Source organism: Lampetra planeri, chromosome 6 (assembly GCF_965212315.1).
Source record: "Lampetra planeri chromosome 6, kcLamPlan1.2.h2, whole genome shotgun sequence".
Lineage (NCBI taxonomy): Eukaryota > Metazoa > Chordata > Hyperoartia > Petromyzontiformes > Petromyzontidae > Lampetra > Lampetra planeri.
The window spans coordinates 6,332,367-6,349,447 of NC_136112.1; the positions used below are offsets into that span (position 1 = coordinate 6,332,367).

The 17,081-nt window shown below is 41.7% G+C and overlaps 1 protein-coding gene across 4 annotated transcripts in view; it reads right to left on the bottom strand.

The window, feature by feature from the left end:
* Nucleotides 1-619: 619 nt before the first annotated feature.
* Nucleotides 620-17,081, bottom strand: part of PXN (paxillin) — a 52,601-nt gene continuing 36,139 nt past the window's right edge. For 2 of the 4 annotated variants that reach the window (XM_078595366.1, XM_078595365.1), the window contains exons 6-13: nt 16,506-17,045; nt 15,424-15,501; nt 15,026-15,115; nt 14,648-14,887; nt 13,210-13,383; nt 11,496-11,577; nt 6,788-6,936; nt 620-3,282 (exon numbers count right to left, since the gene is read on the bottom strand). In XM_078595366.1, coding sequence (XP_078451492.1) covers nt 3,016-3,282; nt 6,788-6,936; nt 11,496-11,577; nt 13,210-13,383; nt 14,648-14,887; nt 15,026-15,115; nt 15,424-15,501; nt 16,506-17,045 — 1,620 coding nt within the window. In that variant the 3' untranslated portion in view covers nt 620-3,015. The remainder of the gene's footprint in view (nt 3,283-6,787; nt 6,937-11,495; nt 11,578-13,209; nt 13,384-14,647; nt 14,888-15,025; nt 15,116-15,423; nt 15,502-16,505; nt 17,046-17,081) is intronic. The other 2 variants (XM_078595368.1, XM_078595369.1) reach the window with 2 other exon arrangements.

A 17,081-nucleotide genomic window follows, 5' to 3' on the forward strand; every position in this document is an offset into this window, starting at 1 on the left:
TATCAGTGCTGGGTAACAAACAAAAAAACCTGCAGTATTCAAGAGACTGCAGATGCAAGCTCTGTGGCATGTTTACAACCACTCTGTCAGATAATTTGATGCTCTGCTGTGTTTAAGGAGTTTTGGGAGGAAGAAAAATGCCACGATGAACAGTAATGCAGCACACATGGGATGTAATTCAGCGGAATGAAAAATAATATCAGAATGTCTACATCGGGATTGTGATTACGGGATTGTTGTCATTTACCGAGTGGTGCAGGTTACATTACGACAAACTACAAAAATACACAACGGAGCTTCAACACAGCTGAACATTTGGGGCTTTGAGTGCACTCACGATACGTGATCGGCATGCCAGTGTTCCTTACAGCACGTTGAAATGCCGTTATACTTATATACTCTCGATATCTAAATTGAATTGCAGTTGTCCGCTGAATGGGTAAATAAAACCACTGTTGTCGATACCCACTTGCCTTGAAAACAAGCTTGCTCAATTGGGTTATTTTTTTTGTTCATTATATTTAATTCCACGATTATGGAGCAGAACAACACACGACATAAAATGTAAAAAGAGGACAACCGAAACCCTGCATTATTAATAACGAAGAAACTGCCCGGGTTTTTTTTAACATCTGAAAGGTACACTTTATTTGTAAACATTTAAGAATCAAAAATAGTCAAATAAAGACATAGAATACATGTTTCTTATCTAAACGTGTCACTTTGCAGTACATGTATGCAAAAATAGCATTCCTATGTTTAATAGCTATAAAATACTGAGGCAATACCATTGTGTTTTCTTTCATAGCCAATGTAAGTTTGAAAACCTACTCGTACCATTTGGTGAAAATGTTTTTTTTTAAATACCAAACCTGTTTTGTACTTGGTTGCAACATTCCTTTTTATAAATAACGATTGAGCATGTTACTGTTAAACACCAGCAATTATGCTTCCTTAATTCTATGATAAACATGTTTGAATATTAGATTATGAAAAGAGGACATCTTGTACACTGTCACAAAGCAAGAAAGCTGCGCTCCTCCAAATAGCTCCACAAACCCAGCATGCGATCTTGCAAACAACATACACTTGTACAATTTTCTAGTTTGAGAAAAATTCCATGAAAGATTTAGAGCTTAGTGCCTGAAGCTCATTCGAACTATGTGGGGGAAAAACTTGGTAAATCACACTGTAACAAACTAAATTTTATTTAATTCGAAGTCTCTACCCGTCTCTTGAAATGATCATGACTCGGTAACATTGATTTGCTTATTTTCTTCCGACTTCCGCAGTATGCACAAAATTCACACCGTTACACAAGGGCTCTTCAGTGACATCACAAAAAATGGAGATGACTTGGGGATGCCTTCGTCCAGCAGTGGATAGATAACGACTTAAAATAATGATCAGCAATACATGAAGTATTCAAATGGACGAGTAACTGTTATTGTGTTGTGCTCAGTCCAGTTCTTGCAAATGCTGTTTCCTTATCAGCATCTAAAGCACTGCCTGCTGGGTGAGATGTTTTATTTCGAAAATGTAAAATACAATGTCCTGAAAGATGTCCGTTCAAATTAGCTCTTGCTCATTGTATGAAAGCACCATGGCGAGCACGGTGCTGTTAATCCATTTGAAAACAATTAAAAACGAGCTTAAATCGTGGTGGTACGAGATGAGTCGGCAAACGAACGGTATGTTACAGCCGTATGTTTTTTTATGCAGAATTTTGACCGAAGATCAAACTGGAAGTATTTAAATTGGGATTATGTATTGGCAGGTTATTTCAATCAAAGAAATCGTATATGCTATGTGACTTACACACCTCACCACACCTCCCTCGTTCAAACGTATGGCCCCAGCATGTCAACAAACAGTACACATGAGAAGACTGCAATTAACAAAATGCTGCATCTCCAAAAGAAGCATATGAAACCCGCAAATTGGTTAACACTATTTAATATAAAAAAAAATGGTATTCATTGTTCAGACAGCATGCACTTTCATTGACTGATAAGTTGGGAGTATTGTATTTCTGAGAAAATGTGTGGTTAATAAATTGTTTTCTCATAAATAAATATGGCCACAGGCGATGCATAAAAATATATATTACTAAGAGCAGTTGCTTACTATTTATAGTCCGGTATATGTATCTGACACTGAATCATAAAATATAAATAATGTATTCTAATTATTCCTTTCTTGCAAGATAAATGTAACCGCAAGGTGGATATTTAAACGTAAGATTGATGGTGGGCGTACTTTATTTTATTTTTCATCAGGCAGTGGCAGAACAATTAATAACACCAAAGGCATTATTATAACATTCCATAATCATCCATATCCATCTCATTATCTCGTAAAAATATATAGCATTTAAATACACGAAGAGCAGGCGATAGCAGAAGCTTGGTGATACGAGGGTAGTTTTGATGAAGATTTGGTACCTGCGGTATGTTTTAATGAAAAGTACAAAAAAGCCCCTTCTGTGCGAGCAAGCACATTATGTGAACCATGCTTTAAGAGTATAAATGTTAAATGAGCTAATATGTGGATAATGGTTCCAATTTTAGATTTAAAATATGTGTATCCATAATTTATGTTTGAATATATTGTTCTATAAAAAAACATATTTCAGAAATATAGCACAGTATTTGGAATAAAAAATATGGCAAAGGGCTATGCTGCGCAATTTCATTCCTGTGTTTGAGCCAAAGTAACCAAGGCCTCTGTGGTAGCAGCAGCAGCAGGCAAGCCAGGGCAAGCAAGTTGACAAGTGCTGGGCTCTCATGTCCCATCTGTAGAGAAATCTAAAATTGGTGCATGTCTGGCTTATATCCTTTATTAAGTCACTGCAATCTATCCACACAAATGCCTGCGACCAGAGCTAATACTCGAAATAGGGGCAACCCACACCTGTACAAAACCACTTGCCCCATTCTCCTTCCCCAATCAAATATCATTCCCCCTCTTATACTGCACTATATTTGCCTCCAAAATATCATCACGTCTTCACTCTTAACCAAATAGCTTTATGAAGCACGGCTGGCAGTAAGGCTTGTCGTTCTGCTCCTTGAAGGTTCCCTTGTTCAGCTGCTTGAGACAGAAGGCGCACACAAAGTGCTCGGGGTGAAACTTCTTGGCCATGGCAGAGATGCATCGGCCCGTGATGGGCTTCTGACAGCCGGAGCAGAGCGAGCCGCGGCGCTCGTGGTAGTGCACCTCGCAGTAGGGCTGTCCCTCGTGCTCGAAAAAGCTGCCGTTGATGAAGGGCGTGAAGCACTCCTGCACGCGCACGCACCCACGCGCACAAACAACAGCATGGGGACATGAACAGAAGTGGCCGGAGGCAGTGGCGGCACGACGCATAAGCAAGTTGAGCAAAAGGATTTGGGCCCCAAGTGGGCTCGAGGGCGTGCCGTGTATATACACGTCTAGTTGTCTACTCTTTTTTTTTCTAATCTCACTGCATCTCTCGTATTTATCTCTTCCATCATCTTACTAGGAGTTCATGAATTTAAAGTGTGGCGGGGGGGGCGCAAACATTTTTTTTTGTATCGGGGTTGCCAATGGGCTTGCATGGAGGAGTGATGCCCCTTTTAAAGTAATCGTTATTGGCATCAGCGTTTTTAAAACCAAAAGTGACTTTACCTAACGAGGGCCAACAATGGACTAATTTACACCTGTCGAGTTGGTGAAAAGTACATCCATCCCAATAAATGCATCACAACTGCAATGGTCAATTCTGGACGAACAAGAATCAGGAGTATTTACGGGAGTCAGCAGAAGTGTTTCAGCAATAAAAATGACCGTGGTAATGAGTTGGCACAGTCTTATTTACTTATTTATCTATTGAATTCACATGTGTTTTAATGGATGAGCAGTACATTGCTACTTACATTTCCCAAACAGGCAAGCCATGTGGGGGTGTTGGAGGCCTTGGACGGTCTATTATCTTTAGTAAACATAAGTATGCTTAATCTATATTTGAAGCTTTCGTGACTGCAGAAATCCATCCTCTTTGGTTCTTTCGGTAAAGTCACGTGGGTAGAAAATAAAATAAATCACGACGTTTCGATTGCAACACAAGCAATCATCATCAGGTGGGAAAACGAATAACTCATTAGTTATTCAGCATAATAAACATTGATGTTTGATTGTTTTAAGTGAATGTCAGCTTGGAGTGGTAACAAAGTGGTTAATGCATGTTGCTATGAACCTGGTAATCCGAGTTTGCTTCTGACCCATGGTTGTCAACCTTGGCGAGTGATATCTGAACTGGTCCCGAGGTCGTCATCCCACTCTACCAACCCTTTGTCCAGTGTGAAGGGGTACGGTCCAAGAACCTCCATGATCAACATGGCATCGGAAAGCCTCATTCACCGTCGGATTAATAACAGGGCTACAAAGGATAATTTTTGGTGAATGTCGGCATGCCCGAACGAATATTGGACAGTGCTCAGTGGTAAAAGATCATGTACCTCTGGCAATGATCAATTTATCTAAGGGATGATTCCCATTCCTTCACCAACTTGCAGCTCAGCCATAACATGACAATAGTTCAAGTTCACTTCATAAATTCGATTACACACGGATTGGCATTGAACAACCTTGTGACAAATCTTGATGTTACAGATTTTATTCTATCGGAGACTGCAATGTCACAATTCAATTGCTCTTATTAATGAACCTGTATTGGAGCCTACATGAGTCCTTAACAGAAGTGCATTCAATTGCATACCACACACAAGCCCACAAGGGTATTTTTGGATTTCCATCAGCCATCTGACAGATGTGATAAATAGTGCAGCTTACAGGAGTATTGACCCTGTTTTCAGCAGAAGCCATGGTTAAACTGCTACATTCATTATATTGTTCACAGTCAACTAAACAATGTGGAGAAATGAAATGGCATGAGCTTTCCTTCCAGAAATGTGAAGCATGTAAATCCGAGGTCCACTAACAATGTTCCGCTAATCTTGACCTCCAAGAATCACACAAATTTTAAAAAATGTTAACCTTTCAGAATATATACTGTATTTACGAAACAATGAGATTCAACACATTAACATTTATCTTTTTACAATTATCTACAAAAAATTGAGTGTTAAAATTTAGATTTTTCCAAGTAACCATTTGTAAAACTATCAAACTGACAGCAGTTGCCTGTCAACTTCCTTCCCTCTGGAAGCGCAAACCCACACAGGCATTTAATACCAAAGCTGGGTCTCATGGCTAGAACTGATAGTACCTGTTAAATTCAGTCATACTACAGTATTACACAATGTTCATAATTGTATGCATTAGTATGAGTGCTATTGTATGCGTGCCAATAGTGCTATTGTGTGCGTGCCAATTTTTTTATATCCTGCATACTGCTGCGATGACCAGGCCGAAAGTCACGTTTAAAACTGGACTTATTAAATGGCGCTGAGTAAAGCAGCGTGCCCTTCATTATGTTTGCAATGAAGAAGACAAAGTAGTTCACAAATGAACAGCTTTTATGTAAACTGAAAACCTAAAAACACTCTAAACGTTGCTTTACAGCAAGCACAAGACCAAACTAAGTGACGAGATCCATCTTCTGGTGTTCATCATCATCAGCAGCAGGAACCATTATCTATCCACTGCTGGATGAAGGACATCTCTCATGATTTCGCAATGCAACAATCCATGCAGCACCTGCATCCAAGCCAATTTCCTTGCTTCATTTCCAACGATGGATGTCTTCTGGAGAACTTGCATTTTTTTAAATGAAATAATTGTGCCAGATACAAAAATAACAGAATATTCTAAACATCACATTTGCAGCCATTAGTCCACGAACAAATGAAATAATCTAATTAGAGATTTGGTGATGAAGCAAGGTACATGTGGTACTAAAATAAGGTTTTAATCAAACAAGTGCAGATATGCCAATGTTTTCAGGAGACTTTAACCTTATTATTTTTAAGCGTGTTTACCTATAAAAACCAGGTTTTTGAAGTTGGGGAGGATGTTGCAATGTGTAACCCCTACTGAGTAATTTGCAGGTATTTATTTAGTTTTTGGATATTTGGCCAATACCAGTTACATTGCAATTCTGTATTTTTTTACACCTCCAGGAGTATTCCAGAGAACCGAGAGGAAACCTATGTAGAACAGGGGGAGGGACATACAAACTCCACAGAGAAAGGTTCCCAGGTCAGGAGTCGAACCCAGGTCCTCTTCTTGTCATGAGGCACAAGTGTTCCCATTGCACCACCCTGTCACCTGAGAGTTGGGTTCGACTCCTGACCTGGGAACCTTTCTCCGTGGAGTTTGTATGTCCTCCCCCTGGGTTATAATCCAACTCTCAGCTGATATTATAATCCAACTTTCACTGTGTAACAAAACAATATATTTTTTTGTCCCCGGGTAGTAAGTGTTATTTTCTAATTGCTTATGGCTATTATTCCCCACAAACGTTGCTTTTGTAACCAGGACAGTGATATTTTGAAATGTACCTATTTTCAATGAGAAAACGTGTGCATTTGTGTCATTCCTTCACGTAAAGTCCTTTTTAGGCATAACCAATTAAAAAAGAAACACTTACTACCCAGGGACAAAAATCGTGTTACATAGTGTTATAATCTTGCAATGGATAATGACGTCCAGTGGTAATACCACCCATTGTGACACAAAGTCAGTGCATGAAATCATTAAAAACAAGGCCAGCCTTTGTCCACAAGTGAAAGGCCCGGTTTCTTTAGGAAAAAAATAAAGTACCGAGTGATGTAAACCACGTTTTGACTCTCCCATCCCCAATTACCCGACAGATGAAGCACTCAGGATGCCACACGGTGTTGAGCGCTGACAGGTAGTTCTCCATGATCGCACGGCTGCAGCCATTACACTTGGGCGCAAACATCTCATAGTAGTCTTGCCGGCAGTATGGCTTTCCATCTCGCTCATGAAAACCTGAATTATCACAGCGAGGGAAGACAGGATTGGCCACATTCAGAAGTCTTGAAAGCACTCATATTAAAAGCATTACATTACATTACTAGCTTGTCGGAAACTTTTTGATGTGATGTGAAATATATGTTTGAGACAAAAAAAGTTGTATTTGGTGGATATGCTGAGCATATATTAAAATACATGTATATGTACTGATGAGGAGCGGTGGCGCAGTGGTTAGCACATTCCGCTACGAACCTGGTCACCCAAATTCGATATTTGTCCACAGCGAACGTCAGTTGGAGTCTGAATCTCCCCGTAGCCAACCGACACGGACCAGCATGGTGAAGTATGGTCAAACAACCCCCAAGACCAATATTGACATGGGGGGACTCCTTCATCCATTAGTGGCTTGACAAAAGGGCTGAACATTTTAATTTCTATTATATATGTTCTTTAGTTAATATTTCCTTTAAATATTATGAGCAAAGCAGCTTGTGAATTGTCATAAAAATAAGACTGGCCGAGTTAATGTTATGGCTCGTGCACATTGTGAGCAGTGCCTCCGTTCAGCCGAGAGTATGTTGGATAGGCAAGCCTGCCGATAGATTACATGAGCACACAGTCAATTCAATGATGCCGTTAGATTTACGGCTTAAATGTAATCCAATAAATGTAGTCCGCTATTGTTTATATATCAAATAATTTTCCATCCCATGCACTTTCAGAATATTACAATTTTGTTCATTCACTCTGAATTCGGCAGCAATAATGCTTGGTCCAGTGATAGACACATGGACTTAAACTGTACTTGATGAAAAATACATCATAGTAGCATCATTTTTTCATACAGTAGCATATTTTTATTATAACCTCTTATTATTCTTGGTTCTTTCGGTAAAGTCACGTAGAAGGGAAATAATAAAATAATAAAAATAAAACATAATAAGCTAAAATCCTCTCGGCCACAACGCAAGCAGCTGTCCTCAGGTGAAGAACAGGGCTGTCGGAAAGACAGCTTCCTAATGAATTAATTTAATGAATTTGTGGCCGAAACTTCATGAGGATATTATCTTATTATGTTTAATTTTTATTATTTCATTATTTCCCTTCAACGTGACTTTACCGAAAGAACCAAGAATATGAATCCATGCAGTCACGAAAGATTTAAATCAAAATAGAACCTCTTATTGTTACGTGAATTTCGATTACATCTTGTGAGAATCATGTGTATTTTTATAAATTTCAGCACCTCCGTATTTCTGCATATAAACTGCACTTACGCTCTGGTGAGTTAATGCAGACACAATGATTGTTAATGTATTGGCCACTTGGCTAGTTTAACAGTTTAAGTTGTTTCATTGAATAGATGAATTACAATAACAATAAAAAAAAATCATTTTACATAACCAAAAATGGCACACTTAACATAATTCCCAGCAAAGATTTTGATGATAACTATAATAGTATATTATCAAAGTAATGACAATGGAATTATTTAATTATTTAATAAAATATTGTGCTTTCGTGTCTGAAATGATTTGTGTGCAAAAATAGTGTCAATTTTTTCATTGTAAGCGGAAGAATGGCTCAATTGATTAGAACATTCATAAACCCTTATAAACACGTTCCTCTTGAAGCTCTGTAATTACATAATTTCCCCACTGTGTATTTGATTACATTTGTTATATTTATTTCTATATATCCATGCCAGCGTATTATATACAGCTTATTGACAATAAACCATCACTGGATGAAGGTCTCCCGAAATTATTTTGGTCATGGCAGTTGGTTGAGGGGTGGCGCAGTAGTTTGTACACCGCACTATGAACCTGGATACCCGAGTTTGATTCGCAATTGTGACTAAGATCCGTGGCCAAGTGATATCTCAACTTGGGTTGCCAGTGTCATTATAATACTACTAATATATTAACAACAGCATAGCGTACATCATTGGTTCTCAACCGGGGGTACACGGACCCCTGGGGGTACATGGCAATGTCCCGGGGCGTACGTCAGGTGATTTATAAATGTGACATTACATCATACGTTAAGAGTAAGTGGTGAATAATCACGTATGAATATGCCAATTAAAAATAACTACGGTAATATTAAAATGTATATGGTAACCTAGAACGATATGAAATACCTTTCTAAACTCATTGAACAATGTGGTTTCGAAGAGTAACCAGTGAGTGCGAACAAATTACGTCATGCATGCAAAGTGTCCGTAGATTTCTTTGCTTATATTTTTTATTTGTTTGCATTTACTAGCTAGTTAGGATACCTCCCAAAACGGACCATGGGTTAAAATATTGATTTTCATTATTCATACATTTCTCAGAACCATGGGTCAGCAAGGGGGTACTCGGTTGAAACTAAATTAAACAAGCGGTACAGTAGCCAGAATAAGGTTGACCACCACTGCTGTATATATGTTAAACATATTCTGCAAAAAAAATACCTTTTACTCAATGGGATATTTAACACGAATAAAACTCACTCACAACTTATATATTAGAAATTTAAAGCATACAAAACTTTGGAAAAATATTCTAAATTCTTCGGCTCACGACTGCCAGTACACTCACCAAGGTTAATAACCAGGCTACAGTCCCCATTATAGATTGGCAGTGCACTCACTCCGATTAAGAACCAGGCTACAGTCTACATTAGTGTTTTTTTTAATTCACTTAATTTTGTATTATTATTTTTCGTGACTTTACCGAAAGAACCAAAGAATATGAATTCCTGCAGCCACGAAAGTTTTAAGTCGATAATTAACATTTTTAAATCCCTGCGTAAAGTACTTATGTAAAGCAGTTGTATAATTTGAATAATTCACACATGGTGCTTCAGCATAATTCCAAACGTACTGTGCAAAACTATTTATGGGCCAGACATTCGCCGCCAATGACTGCCAAGCGCCGCACAAGATGAGACGTGACATCCATGCTAATGGTCTGCCACATAGTGGAAGAAAGTAACATTACAGCATAATAAGTATAACCCGTAAAAACAAAGTTTTTCACTATAAATCCTTTATATGCGTGGCAGGGAACTTAATATAAAGGATTTAAAAATATATTCGCCTGTGGAGGACGCGGGGATCGATCCCGCGACCTTTGGCATGGGAAGCGAGGGCGCTACCAACTGCGCTACTCCGCCACGGCCTGTGGAGGGGTTACACTCTGGGCTCTTACACTCTGACGTTCAGCCAAAGCCATGAATGCGTTCTATTTGAATATATGTAAAATAATTTTTTTTTGCCTAAAAAGTGTAACAATAATTGTCTGGCACAACGAGTCTGTGTGGAAAATGTCAGCTCGATTGGATCACGGGAAGTGGGTTAATAAACGACCGAAAGATTTGCACGGTCCTAAGCAAGCAAGCAAGCACGCAAGCAAGCAAGCCACCGAACTTAATATAAAGGATTTAAAAAGGCTGTCACATCTTTTATCTCTCGCACGACAAGGATGCCCCCTATGAAGATGTGCTGACCTTTATAAAGTGCCTTTGTCCATTGCAAAGCTCCGCTGACCACTATTTGGCTTTGCTGAGCTATATTCTGTACATCTCCACTGCTGTCTCAAAATAATCAAAGTCAACAAACCATACTGAATTGCCGCTCAAATGGGCAGTGAGGTGGTACGTATCTCCTGTTTACAGCCCTGAGCCAGTTGTGGAAATTCCACATTCATATGGCAGGGGTGGCTCATTCCACAGGACTACCGCCGACCTCCCCACAAAGTGGGGCTTGCTCACAAAGTGGTTCATCCCCCAGAGGGATGGTGGCCTCAGTCAATCCCCTACCAGGATTTGAACACGCAACCTGCTGTTTGAGAGCCCCCCCCCCTCAACCGCTGAGCCACTTTGGCCAGGTTAGTTAATACTTTGTGGAACAGCGCACGCTGTGGAATAAGTGCAGGCGGGTCCAGATTACCCCATCATTATTGGTCACCATAAACAAATGCCATACGCGTAATTAAATAACGACTAAAACTATTTGTATTTACCAGGTAAGGCCCACCGAGTTATGCAGCTCTTTTTCAGAAGCAACCTGGCCACAAATTATAGCTCAACGAAATGTATTCGATATTGCACTGTGCTATGCATCCAGGTTACCTGATGTTTATACGACTAGAACTAGAACTTGTTGTAACCAGGTAAGGCCCACTGAGCCATACTATATAGCTCTTTTTCAGACGTGACCTGGACACAAATGATAGCTCAAAGAAATGGCTTGTCTTGTGGAAATGTATAGCAGCCAAAAATACTCAAAACGCATGTTTCTAAATGTGGAGGGAAAAACTGCAGAACCCGAATAAGAATCCACACGGCCACAGGGAGAACAAGTAAACTCCAAATATACAGCAGGCATCAGGGTCAGGATCGAACCCCACAACCTCCTGCATACTAGGCGAGGGAGTTAACGTCTCGCCACCATGCTTTAAAATATGGCAGCATTTTACCAGTTAAAAAGAAAAAAACCCACGTAAAAGAAGAAATGTCGATGTTGGTACTGTTGTTTAGAACAACCCACATCAAGGGTGCATGCTCACTAATCCTGTGTCACCCACCTTCTTCTCCAAACGGCCGGCCACACTGTGCGCAAAAAAAATGTTCAGGATGCCAAGTTCGATCCAAGGCTGTCACCACTCGCTGGTTCCGCGAAAAAAGACAAAAAAAATAGAAAAAATAGATAAAATCACCCATACCACATATTCATGCAATGTACAGAGAAAATGTCATAAATACACACCACACACCGTATAGACAAACATCAAAAAGGATTAGAGCACTGTAATTCGGTACTGAATATTAGTTTTAACTGTATCCAGTATGTGCTCGCAGTTAAGTAAAGATTACTCCGAAATGAGCCAGACCTTGTTTCACAGAATTTTCTGGGTCAATTGCGGACAACGCAACGCATACTGCTTCGAAAAGCATCAATCATGCAATTAACTTTATTGGATACAGCTGGTGCGAGTGCCCAGGGAAAACGCATTGCGGCGTTTAAAGAGTTAAAAGCGAGCGGTGCGTTTAGTGACAATATGTTCCATGGTACAAGTCACACTGGGTCACATCGTCACATACATCGAGCAACTGACCAATACGCTCAGTACTAAACAGTCAAGGATACTGAAATACAAATACAGGAAAAATAAAAGGTGCAGCGCTGCATTGTTGCTCACATCACTGCTGACAGAAGCTCTACAGCAGAGGAAGCTCTTGAGAGTCCCTCGAGATGGTATTTGGGCCTACTCTTCCACACTAACCAGATCGCTTGGAAGAGCTTGGTAGTAGCCAACTCTACCCCCCCCCCCCACCACATTACTACCTGTCAATCGACCAATTGTTGTGAACCAGAGGTGTGGACTCGAGTCATGTGACTTGGACTCGAGTCAGACTCGAGTCATGAATTTGATGACTTGCGACTCGACTTGGACTTGCATAACAATGACTTTGTCCCACCTATGAGATGTGGACTCGAGTCATGTGACTTGGACTCGAGTCAGACTCGAGTCATGAATTTGATGACTTGCGACTCGACTTGGACTTGCATAACAATGACTTTGTCCCACCTCTGTTGTGAACCCATTTCTACTGCTGTGTGAATGTAGAGGCGGCGGCGTTGGGAAGGGTTTTTTTGTAAATTGCACCGTTTCAACTGCCGTCCCCCACAAGAATGAACCAAAACGGTGACCTCTGGATTGCTAACTAGCCCAGAGTGCTAACTCTTACACAACGGCAACAGACAAAGCAATTTTAGAGCATTCTAGAAGCGTACTTATGAATTGATACTCTGGCTGTGAAGCCCTTCCTGAGGATGGAAAAGCAGCCGTGAAATGTTTTCTTCATAACACTTCCACAGATATTTTCAGATGTATATCTAAATTGGTAAATAATTAATATTTTCGCACATTTATGTTCATTCCATGTGTAGTGTATAGGTGTAATGTTAAATCGTTCTTCAGAGGTACACACATTTTTTTTTGTATCCATGCCAAAATTGTCAGTAAAAAAAAAATTCTGTACAAAACAATACAGCCACGCTTCCGACATCTACTTCAAAATAAAACTATATAATCAGAACATTCATGAATACCGAACCAAACATTTTTATTTAAATTATGCATAATGAGTTATCTGACAAATATGACATAAGAGAAGCCGCAGCCTGGTAAATTGTAAAAATTGGATAGTTAAGAAACCCCGGCGCTCAAAAGCAAGTGGTAGCAGCTGATGAAATCAGTCTGAGAGTGAAAGTGCAAGTCGCCGTCTAATACTCACATCCATTACGGCCTCGTTGCAGTAGGCGCAGCGGGGTGAGAAGAGACTGTGGTAATCCTCTTCGCAGTACGGTTGCCCATCCTTCTCGAAGAAGTTGCGCGAGCCAATCTCCACCTGGCAGTGTACGCACACGAAATGCTCGGGGTGCCACGTGCGTCCCATCGCGGTCACCACCTGCCGAGTGCGTGCAGCCACAGGCGAGACGCGGAGGACAAACCACCCGCAACAGTTACAGGTCAATGGATCTATACGCAAAATAGCAGCATGTTCACATCGTGTGTAGGCATTTGTACGTTGAATTTATTTCGCACCGTATGTAACCAACCATGTTAATCGGAGGTATGGATCAAGGGACCTCTTTATATGTTCGTGAACTCCTTATACACGAGGTGCGGATCAAGGGACCTCTTTATATTTTTGTGAACTCCATATACACGAGGTCAAAGACAACCATGCCCCTACACCGCCCACCCAACCCCCACCCCACATAGCCTCCACAGGCTGTTTAGGAAGTGCTGTTAGTGAGCACCGATGAAGACCATCACGGCACACACGGAGGGCGACGTTGGTTGCGGCCAGCACAGCACCTGGCCATCTTTGTATCGCCAGTGTTGATATTAATACACCGTATCAGGTAGTTGTTTTCGGTTGAACTGAGATAGGGAAGGCCCAAAACTGGTTTAGATAATCACCACTGCAGTGGCCAGCAATTGTATTTGGGCTGCTGGGTTCATAGTGTAGTGTGCTAACCAGTATGCTACTGCTCCGACACACATATACACGCCTTTACAAGGTGGCAAACATTTGGATCATGCTCAGATCACAAATCCTCTCATCAGCCTTTAGAATTTTCTATATTGACACCAAATCCTTAATCTTGGCGAAAATAACGTGCCTCATAGACCCAATGGTACTGTTAAAAAAAAGGAATTTATAATCCTCTTGTCAATCCATTACTGGATGAAGACCTTCCACACCTTCCAGTCATAGGAGTTGTTTAATCATACTTCACCACACTTGTCAGTGGGGGTTGGCGAAGAAGGAGGCCCGAAAACCGGATCAAGTGTCGCTCACCAACTGATGTTAGCTGTGGCTGGGAATTGAAGTCAGGTAGTTGTTTCGTAGTGCAGTGTCGCACCACGCAACCCCCCCCCCCCCCCACAACAACAACCCTCTGCCCCATAACCCACCTCTACCACTCCTTGACTTATGTAAGTAGCTTTTAAGGCTACAACAGGCCATCGTCTCACCATTCTCCAACATTCGAAAGCAAGCGTGGGGCCGCTGGCTAAGTAACAAACTCCAAGGTGCTATCTGTGCCCTCCTACTATATGACAACCACCTGTCGGGATAGAGCTGAAAATCTGCCGAGCTCAAAGGCAGAGCCACCAACACAATGCATTCGCCGCTCGTGACGCACGTTCGCTCTCGCGCCTACCTGCCCAACGATCGGCTTGCGGCAAGCGGCGCACACCCCCTTCGCCACGATAGGGACACCCTGGCGGTTTAGGTCTGACTGTAGGCTGCCCAGCATGTTGTCCAGCTGCCTGCTGCCCTGCTGTGGAAGGGCTGGCAAGGGAGGCTTTTGCGGTGGGGCCGCAGCTGGCTGAGGATCTTGGGGCTCCTGCTGTGGCGCTGGCTGCGGCGCTGGCTGCGGCGCTGGCTGCGGCGGTGCCACCTGATATATATACGTACAAAATGCCAACGCAATTCCATCACTTGCCTTCTTTAAAAACAAAAAAGAAGCGGGCGGTTAATTTTGGCTGTTGAACACGTGCAGCATACCGGAAGGGGAAAGTGACTGGAAAGAACTTGCCTGGCGTTTTGGAATGAGTGGTGGTGGAGGAGGGGGGGGAGAATGGAGTTTAGGAGATGGTAAAGCGTCACGGAGATCTATCTCTGGAAGCTGTGAAATAGGAACATGTGGATTTGTACAAAACAGGCTGTGCTTTGAAATACACAGTACAACAGTTGAAAGAAGAGGCATGCATGCACAGATGTTAATTGAGAAAGTGAAATGTTAAAAGCCTGACATGCGTAAATATGCAAATATAAACAAACACGGCTTTGCGAAAAATGGTTATGACATCAAGGAAGTTTTCTCAAAGAGTTAATATTTATTGTATACATGTGTTTTTTTACTTCTTTAGCATCTCATGTTGCGAAACATAGCATGTATATTGCAGTGTATTCAATTACAAAAGCATGTCATGCCTTTTCGACAGTTGAATAGGAAGGAGCAGGCATGGCTTCATGATATGTAAATTGGACCTCCTGGGTAGGTGACCGCGCCTGGAATAAAAAAAACAGACAATTACCAGCAAGGCACAGAGATATTATAAAGTGGTGGCAGGACTTAGATGGTTCAATGCTGCATTTGCAGAAATAACCATAATGACACAATCAAGCCCAACACCACAGGTTCTGGTCCAATTTGTTGCCACTCTAAGGGGTTGTGCCACGGGACAGCTACTTGTCAAACGATAATAGCAACATATTCACGAATTAGGGCAGACACTTGCGCATTGTATACACAATTTTGCATTTCTGCTGCTTGGCAGTTCATGTCTAATAATGAACCCCCCCCCCACTACAATCCGGAACACATTACCGTCTGTAATGTGATGCCCAGGACATTTTAATCGGTGTACTTGTGCATGTCATCGTCTCATATATAGTTTTACAAATGCTCGTAGAAATGCTTTAACTTTCTCTCCAGACTAGGCAGAGGATAATTGTTGGTCGATTGCCAATAATTATGTCACGAATTAACCGTAGGCTTAATTTTACATTTCATTACAATGCCATAATTTACCTATGGCTATTTACAAATAAATAAATGAAATGTACAGCGCTTTGTCAATTCACTGCCTAACGAAGACTTCCACCCCCCCCCCCACCCCTCCCCCCGATGCCATATCGGTAATGACCATACCTCACCAAACTGGCAAGTGCGGGACGGTGAAACTCAGAGTGGTCCGTCGACCAATTCAGACGTCAGCCCGCCACTGACGACAATTATGGCCAGAAATGTAGCCCAAAAATCACCAGAATCATAGAAAAACGTATTAATCACTGCGCCACCACTCCGCCCCAACCACCACCCCTTGCTGCAATATATTATGCTTGAAGATTTTGTAAACTGATTTCCCAAAAATAATAATAATCAGAATTTAAGTAAATAATCAAATATAATACCGCAAGAGCTCTTTAATGGTGCAAGTTACATTCTCATCAGGATAGATTGCTGTGACGGCACGGATAATGACAGCTAGTGGTGAACCAAGTCAGCATGCCTGTGGTGATTCATCAAAGGGGATGTCAGTCTGGCAGCCAACAGACACCCTGGCTCGGGGTGCTCTGCTGACACTCGTAGCTTGGAACACCAAAGGCTGTTGCAGTTGCAGCAATAAGGAGTCCAGCTCAGCTGTGATTTGTTGTTCGGCCGGAGATGGGGCCTCGATGTGGCCCAGACAAAGCATAACTTTGGCCAATTCTGGCGATTCACGTGGCGGCGGCGGCGGCGGCGGTGGTGGTGGAGTTGGTGATCTGGGCTCCAGGTGTGGATTGTAAGCACGCTCGGGAGGGGTCGGCGGTTCTGATGGCATCGGTGGTGGTGGCAACTGTGGCTCCGCTTTGGAGATGGGTGGCGGTGACGGTTGATGACGCGGTGGAGGAGGAGGTGGTGGTAGGGGTGGAGGTGGGGGTGGAGTTGGTGGAAGAGGAGGAGGAGGAAAAGCAGGAGCAAATAGGACTTTTCGGGTTTGAAGAGGAGAACAAGCTTTTGAGAGCATCGTGACAGCAGGAGAGTTCCTTTGTAAAGGCATTTCTTTTTTCTACAGAAAGAAAGGAAAGAACAAGAATTGCAATGA